Source organism: Octopus sinensis, linkage group LG2, assembly GCF_006345805.1.
Source record: "Octopus sinensis linkage group LG2, ASM634580v1, whole genome shotgun sequence".
In the NCBI taxonomy this organism is placed as follows: domain Eukaryota; kingdom Metazoa; phylum Mollusca; class Cephalopoda; order Octopoda; family Octopodidae; genus Octopus; species Octopus sinensis.
Window position 1 is genome coordinate 128,351,848 of NC_042998.1, and position 9,299 is coordinate 128,361,146.

Genomic DNA, 9,299 nt, shown 5'->3' on the forward strand with positions numbered 1-9,299 from the left:
CCGCTGCAATAAGTGTGTGAATCTGAGAGGGAAATATGTTGAATAAAATCATAATTATCTGATCCTCCTGTATATTCTTTTACCCAAAACTAGAAACTTTTCAGCGCTCGTAGCACTTTAAAATTATTATTATAGTTCAACTCTCACACACACACACGTAGTGGCCTGTTTCTCTAGAGTTGTCGGTTCTTCAAACAAAAGTACACTGGATCCACTCTATCATTATACTCGAGGTTATGAGTACTTTTCTCCGTTTATTAAAACCAACTGGTGTGTGTGTGTGCGTGCGCGCGCCTGTGTGTCAATATCTGTTTTATATATATATATATATATATATAATATATATATATATATACATATATCCGTTTCAGATTTTGGCACAAGGCCAGCAAATTTGGGGTGGTGGGTAAGTCGATTACATTGATCCCAGTGCACAACTGGCACTTATTTTATAGACCCAGAAAGGATGGAAGGCAAAGTCGAATGTACGCCGCAATACCACTAAATATTTTGCCCGTCGTACTAACGACTTTGCCAGCCCGCCTAATATATATAAGAAACCATAATGTATAAAGATGGAGCTGTCTTGCGCATGTGTTTTCGGTACGTATTAAAGTTACATAATTATGCATTCTTTAGCGATCCCACTGACGAGCTACGGATGCCAAATTAATTTATCTGGTCATTAATAGCGAAATTCGAGCATGGGATTAACTAATTTTTTTTATTTTGTTCACTCTAGTGCCATTAACAGCGTGCCTTAGAATTCTTTCTTCGTGGTTTGGGTTTAACTGCCCTTTTAGCAAGTAAGAAGTCTTATCAAGGGTCTTCTCTCTGTGTATAAATCTTTACACACTCCTATATATATATATATATATATATATATATATATATATAATATATATATATATATTAAAACGTAGAATTTGATAAATTCAATTTTTAGCAACATCAAAAATAACTGTAATATGTTCAAATGAGGTGATTAGACAAAAATTTTATAAATTTAGTCTATGTTTGAATGAGCAATCAGAGAAAAAAAACAACTCGAAGTTTCCTGCACATTGGATATAAGCATAATGTTTTCTATTGTTTACCAACAATATATAGCATCGAGCTCAGTTATGGGCAAGCGGTGACCCGCGGGTCTTTTTGATTGGCGCACCTGCGAAAATTACTTCAAATTTTTTTTAGCAGTGCCGCCCACCTGATGATAGGCCGTGTCTCAAGCAGATGATTCTTGATAGAGATTGCCCGCGCCTGATCTAGTTTTCGATATGGAAATGTTCGTTAAATACATGTATAACATCGAGGAGTGAGATTCATTGAGTATCTTATTATAAAGATGAACTAACGACATATATTGAAAATAAAAATTTGTTTCTGGTTATTTTAAATGCTTTTACTGTCGGAAATACCTATAGTAAGGTTAAATTAGGGGATCACGACAATAAGATATTAAGGTTAAACTGATACAATTTTTTGGCCGTGCAAGCAACGGCGACAACTCCAAGTATTTCTGAATTTATTGGATTTTGCCGTCGTAAGTATAGACTTCGATATCGCTTGCTCAGTCAAATAACATTAGCTAAACCCTTAATCATTTTATTAAAAACGGTATTTACTCCTATTGGGGCTATTTCCGATGCTGAAAACAGAAAGTTGACAACCACGTTATTATTACTTAAATATGTGATTAGCAACACTTTCCAATTTGCTTTCTTTCTCTGTGTGTGTGTGTGTGGTGTGTGTGTGTGTGTGTGTGTGTGTTGTGTGTGCGCGCGCGCTTGTATATATGTGCTTATGTATGTGTATGTATATAGTCTTGTAAACAAGCAGTGCGATATCCAATTACTATAGACAAATATGCAGTCATTTTTCAAGATCAAATTGTTGATTATGTGTGTATATGTGTGTGTGTATAATTTATACATATATATATATGCGTGTGTGTGTGTGTATGTGTATGTATGTGTGCGTATGCATATATATATATATATGCATATTCTAGATAGTACTATAATTACACACATACGTACATAAGTTCATACATTCATGCATACATACATACATACATACATACATACATACATACATACATACATACATACATACATACATACATACATATGTGTATATGTGTGCATTAGTAATTAATGTCTTATTTCTCTCTACTCTTTTTCTATAGATCAATTGGATCAAATACGACAAACATCATTGTCTGCAATTATCTGCACCAACACTAACATTTCGAGAATACAACCTAATTCATTTCTTCTTTCGAATGGCAAGTAAGTGTTGTTGTTTTTTTTTTCTGAGTAAACGCATTCGCGCAGACACATGCACACACACAAGTAAATATATACCTGAACACATATATAACATACAAATACAATAACACTCATACACATACATACATATTTACATGCATATATTTACATATATGTCTACAAATATGTATGTATATGTATACATATATACATACATTAACATGCATATATATATATATTATATATATATATATATATATATATATATATATATAATATATATATTATATATATATATATATATATATATATATAGGGAGAATTCACAAAAAAGACAAAAGGCGAAGACAGGCGGTGTAGACAACAAACAGGTGTATAGTTTAACGCTCGGGAAGTGAAAAAGTCTTTAACGTTTCGAGCCTACGCTCTTCCACAGAAAGAAACACAGAAGAGAACATAAAGAATGTGTAGTGGCTAGCGGTCTATCATGGCGAATATATATATATATATATATATATATATATTATTTTATCTAGTTTCTGCTCAAGAGCTGTGGTCATGCTGGGGTACCGCCATTTGGCGTTGCTACATAATTTTACTTCACGAATACTTTTTACGAATTGATGTTTGGTGCATGAGTTTGATGCAGCTGCCCTCATCTGCACCTCCTGCCGCGAAGTTGTTTCACCTAGGACACTGACAGTAAGAGGTCCAATTTTATTTTGAAGACACCTACATCCACCCCATGCAGGTCTCTCGGGCCCTTCGGGAGGATATTGAAGAGTTGTGGACCTCTGAAGCCCAGGCTATTGCAGTATCTTGTCCTACGTCATGATGGCAAATTTGGAGTCCTTAGCACTATGCAGTGGGCCCAATTCTAGTATGTGTAACTCTCGATGCCAAAGTTTGAGACAAATCCTTCCAGGATCTTCCAAATGAATATTATGGCATATCTTTCCCGCGTACGCTCTAAGGAATAGACTCTTAATCTCTTGAGTTTTTCCCAATAGCTTATATGCTGCATAGAGGCTATCTTCTTCGTGTAGCTTCGCTGGATTGCTTCAAGTTCTGAGATTAATTCGACACTGGTTGGTGACCATAGCTGAGAGCAATAGTCAAAGTGGCTTAGGACAAGTGTCCGCCAAAGGACCATCATGGTTTCCTGATCTCTTGTTATAAAAGTTCTAAGAATCTATCCGGTCAGCCGCCTGCATTTCATTGCCAATTTAGCAACATGCACACAAAAGGTTGCATCATTACTCATATAAATGCCCAGGTCTCGCACTGACTGTGCCTCTGAGATTGCAATCCCTCCAGGTCCAGTGTATTTAATGGGTATTGCATTTAGTTTTGCATGCTGATAGCATAAAGCTTGAAACTTTTCAGCATTGAACTGCATGCTATTCTTTTCATCCCACTTGTATATTTCATCCAGCTCACATTGCAGGTGCATAGTATCTTCAGAGTTCTGTATTACCTGTGAGACTTTTGTATCATTTTCATAACTTGTGATCGTGGCTATCTGCGTGGCTGAGAGCATGTCTGGGAGGGCCATTATGAGCAGTAGTGGTCCCAAACAGTGCCTTGTAGAACACTATTTGCGTGTCATTGCGGGTCATTGCGGAACGCTATTTGCGTGTCATTGGAGGTGGCCCCATTGGCTACTACCATCTGACTTCTAGCCTTCAGGAAGTCATGAATCCATTCTCCCGGTTTTCCAGCTATGCCGAGATCATGCAGTTTGTGACATATCATTCCATGATCGACTTGTTCTTACCTTTTGAGGGGGTGTAGTTACTCCTATTTCGGACCAACGATTCGTTCTCGTTGTATTTGTCGTATAGCTCCTCAGCAAGTCGTAATTTTCTACAGAATTCTGTGATGTCTTCTTCATTTCATTGTAGTTGGGGTGTTGTGGGGTGGGTGTAAACTTGAGTCCTTTGGAGAGTATATTGATTTGGTTCGCTGTTAGTTCATTGTGAGTTAGATTGGTAATTTTTATAACTTTTGGTTCCTCCTGCCTGTTTGGTGCTATCTTGTGTCTCTGTGTTTGTGTATTAGGTCTAAAAAATTATTGCGGTGGTTGGGACGGTAGCTATCATGTAGTTGTTCCTTGTTGTTGCGGGGTGCCCTGCTTTGATTTATGGTGTGGGTTCTTGGAACAGTATTAAAAAGTGTGTCCCGATATCCCATATTCGGGTGTGACGTTTTAGGGGGCCGTCGTTGGTAATTATTGCGTGTGGTGCGGGTTTGTTGAGCATGGTTGTTTAGTAGGTTGTTGGAACGAAAATTCCGTTGGTATCTCCTTATGGGGCTGATGTATGTATGTAGCAGTGAGAAAGAAGTGGAGAGAGAGAGAAAGAGAGCTTACAACTACTTGGTTTCGGATTTCACCTTCACCTCTGCGCCACTTTGGGTAGGCGTTTTCTATAATGACCTCGAGTTTAACAGTTCAATGAGTGAACATTGACTGACGAAAACTGTACACAAATTCTATCGTTTGTGTGTGTGTGTGTGTGTGTGTTGTGTGTGTGTGTGTGTGTGTGTGTGTGTGTGTGTGTGTGTTTTCCTATAAATAACATATAAATACGCACATATGAAACGTACGTAGTATGTATAAATGCAGATTATCAAGGGACCCATTTTAACTAAAATACAAAACTCCAAGTTTAGAAACCGAGCACAGTACAGTGTCATTTACACGATTTTAGAAAGATGGATATTTATTCCCGTTCTACTCGCAGTTTATATCTGAATTCGTTAGACTATCTGATTTGTTAGATGGCCTGTCTTTTATTGCCTCAAAGCTATGACTATTCATGATTATTACTAAACACTTAGTAACATAACCAAGTGTAAATCCATAATCTGGGTAGACATATTATAGATTTCGAAGCAGTAGCCATGAAAGTTCGCTTCATCATTGATTTTAAATAAAATTCTCACATCTACTTATTGACTTTAACAACAGAGTATCGTTTGTTTTCACTCTCAAACAATTATATCACATTTGTCGTGTTTGCTTTTGCTGGAAGTTTTTATTGAAGTGTATAAATGTACTCAACTTCAGAAATATTTTTTTATATTTATCCAAGGCCATATTTCTTGAGGATGGCAATATATATTGTTTTCGTAACGTCATGCTGTCTTGATAGCATTTGGAAGATACACTGAGGATAACTTGTGTAATTTCTTCCACAAATCTGTAAAATCTTTTCTATTCTAGGCACAAGGCCCGAAATTTTTGGTGAGGGGCCCTGTCGATTAGATTGACCCACAGTACGCAACTGGTACTTAATTTATCGACCACGAAAGGAAAGGAAAAGTCGACCTCGGCGGAATGTGAACTCAGAACGTAAAGACAGACGAAATACCGCTAAGCATTTCGCCCGGCGTACTAACGTTTCTTATTTCTTTACTGCCCACAAGGAGCTACACACAGAGGGGACAAACAAGGACAGTCAAACGGATTAAGTCGATTATATCGACCCCAGTGCGTAACTGGTACTTATTTTATCGACCCCGAAAGGATGAAAGCAAGGTCGACCTCGGCGGAATTTGAACTCAGAACGTAACGGCAGACGAAACACGGCTAAGCATTTCGCCCAGCGTGCTAACGTTTCTGCCATCTCGCCGTCTTACAAATCTGTAATAATAACCGAAATTTTCTGTTGCACTTTGATTGTTTCATGGCTTTGCCGTCTCTTTTGTGCAGAAGATTTTTTTTTACGATTTTGTCCCAAACAAGAGTTGCGGCCACTGTAACGTAAGACAAATAAAAAAAAAAGAAGGATGGAGCACTACATATTCAAAAAATGACAAAGAAGCTTAAAGAACTGAATATCATAGACCAGAGGAAAACAAGTCGGTGGTAAATGTCCCAGAGAGAAAGTAGTTTGAGAAAAGAATCTATTTCGTAGGTTTCCCTTGCTTTTGGTTTGCAAAACAAAACGTTGAAATGTAACGTACTTTTGTGATCTCAAGGTTGAGAGAAGTTATATTCCATGTCAATATTGGTATAGTTCTCAAGTTTTCTCTTTCTCTAGTTTTGTCAAACCTAAATGATCTTTGTCATCCATCAGGGTGGTTTACATTGCGTAATTTCATTATCACGTGCGCTAGACGATGCTTCAGAGTTGTAGCAGCTGTCAACGAAATGCATGGATTGTACAATATTAATATTGCATAACCTATGCATATTTGTTCTCCAGCTTCGGTCTAAAACAGTTTGAGTTATATATAATCTGCAGTCATCTTTATCGGATTATTTATTTACGAAGTTATTTACTCTTCTACATGTTTCAGCCAAAAGGCTGTGGCCATGCCGGAGCACTGAGTTGAAGAATAGTTATAGTGGTGATAGTATGATGATGCAAGCAGTTTGCGTTTTGATAGGCTTTACCATGCTAACTTTTGGGGAGTTCTTTTTTAATCAATTGACATTACAAAATGTGGTGTAATAGTCGCTATTTGTATAGATCATTTGTCAGATAGCGGTAGATAATAATGCAGAATCTTTCGCTATAATTTCGGTGGGTTCGTTCCAGCAGTTGCTTAATCGCATCATATTCGCCGATAGACTTTTCTCGGACTAAGCTTCAAAATACATGTTGATTTAAATGGAAAGAAATGCCTTGATTTATAAATTGTGTTTCGTTGTTTTAGTGCTTGATTTTTTTAAAATCTTTCTTTTATTTTTATTGTTTTTAAGCAATCGTCTTGTAAGCTGCGACTCTTTACCCAAATTCGATCTGAGTGCTTGGGGTCAATGTGAACCAGGAAGATGGGGAAACTGGAGCCCGTGGAGTGCTTGCGTACGTGGCCGCCAGAGATCTCAACGTCAGTGCAACAGCGCCCCGCCACCAAAAGGATGCGGATGTGAGGGGTCAAATACTCGTTTCCAGAGATGTTCTGGTCGAAGATGCAGAAGATTAGTGCGTTTCAACAACCGAAGTTTCTGGGTATGGGGAAGATGTTAAACAACGAAACCTTCTGAATTCTATCACTTTTCTGTTTTGTTTTTGTTTTGTTTTTTATTATTTCCTGTTACCTAATTCTTCAACTTATAATTATTCGGACTGTGAATTAGTAAAATCGGTAGAGCGATGAACAAAAAGCTTTCTGGTATTTAGTCACTTAATTATATTTTCCAAGTCAAATCCCATCGAATCTGACAATACCTTCCATCTTTACGAGGGCGATGAAATCCCTACAACTACTCAAGTACTATGGTCGATTTCATCGGCTGAGCTCTCCTTCATAATATATGACTTCGCGTTAATTTCAGAAATTACTATTAAAAGATTATTACTATTATAGAATATCATTCTTTTTACTCATGTACGCTTCCCAATGGTCAATAAAAGAAATCATCATCATCATCCTTATTATTATTTTAATCATCATCATCATCATCATCATCATATCATCATCATCATCATCATCATCATCATCATAATCATCATCATCATCATCATCATCATCATCATCATATCATCATCATCATCATCATCATCATCATCATAATCATCATCATCATCATCATCATCATCGTCATCATCATCAATATCATCATCATCATCATCATCATCATCATCATCATCATCATCATCATCATCATCATCATCATCATTATCATCGTCGTTGTCGTCGTTGTCATTATTTATTTATTCATTTTATCATTATTCATTTATGCTTCATTTTTCTCACTATTGCATTCAGTTCCACTTGATATCTTCTTCCCAGGCACCATTGAAGTGGAGGTAAGTCCAACAGCGACGGCAATCAACAATTGTATAAAACAAATATGTAAATTTTAAAATCGCAGGTACCAGGAAAGAACTGTTTTGTAGCGGATAAAAATTGTTGTCTTGTTACTATGGATGTAAGAATGAAAAACAGAAAATGAAAGGGTGAAAGAGAGATGTGGAAGGAAGTACTGTATGATTACAGTTACTTGATAGTTAACCAAATTCATGGGTACTTCATCTTCTGCACCTCTAACTTCAGTCTTAAAAAGTCCACACTCTACTCTCTCTCTCTCTATCTCTCTCGCTCACAGAGATATGCGCGCGCTCACAAGCACACACACACAAACACACGCGCGCTCTATTGTGTTGACATACAACATATGTAGCTATAGACATTACTATAACGCTGACACTATTCTTGTTAGTGCTACATGGGTATTCAAAAGATGATAGTGGTGGTGGTGGTGGTGGTGGTGGCGAAGTTGTATTGGTTTGGTGTTGTGATGGTGATGGAGATGGTGGTGTTTATCATATTGTTCTTATTGATAGAATTATCAACTCTCATTGACCTCAGATCAGGTGTTTCGTCCGACGTTTGAAATATACTAGGGTAAAACTTCATCTCATGTGATAGTCTTTATTTTAGATGGAGTTACTTACCTTGATCATACACTAGTTGCTGAAGGTCATTAAGGGAGTCGGCGTGTTTTTAATGGTGGTGGTTGAATTGGTTTTGATGTTGATGATGGTTGTTGCGTTAGTGTGGATGACAGATAGTGGGTTGATGATGGTGATAAAGGTTGTTTTGTGGATAGACAGAGGGACGGACTGACGGACAGATAAGCAGACAGACAGACAGACAGACAGAGAAACAGACAGACAGACAGACAGACAGACAGATAGACCGACAGATAGGTAGATAGATAGATAGATAGATATATAGATAGATAGATAGATAGATAGATAGATAGATAGATAGATAGATAGATAGATAGATAGATAGATAGATAGATAGATAGATAGATAGATAGATAGATAGATAGATAGATGAGACTGAACCGAAAGTACGTAGCTGCAAAGCCGGCTTCTCAACCACACAGCTACAACTATGCCTGCGTGTGTGAGTGTGTGTGTGTGTGTGTGTGTGTGTAATTCTTTTGACTAATGGGTATATGTCAATTAATGTGATGAGCAAAGCACATTCACAGTTTGGGCTACCTGATGTCATCCATTGTTGGGATATCTTTCCCCTGGATCTACGTCGGGAATTTCGCAGTAT

At 37.3% G+C, this 9,299-nt stretch overlaps 1 protein-coding gene across 2 annotated transcripts in view; it reads left to right on the top strand.

The window, feature by feature from the left end:
• Positions 1–7,648, top strand: part of LOC115229954 (peroxidase-like protein) — a 77,373-nt gene extending 69,725 nt beyond the window's left edge. For both annotated transcript variants that reach the window (XM_036499269.1, XM_029800217.2), the window contains exons 14-15: positions 2,189–2,291; positions 6,982–7,648. In XM_036499269.1, coding sequence (XP_036355162.1) covers positions 2,189–2,291; positions 6,982–7,249 — 371 coding nt within the window. In that variant the 3' untranslated portion in view covers positions 7,250–7,648. The remainder of the gene's footprint in view (positions 1–2,188; positions 2,292–6,981) is intronic.
• The last annotated feature ends 1,651 nt before the right edge of the window (positions 7,649–9,299 follow it).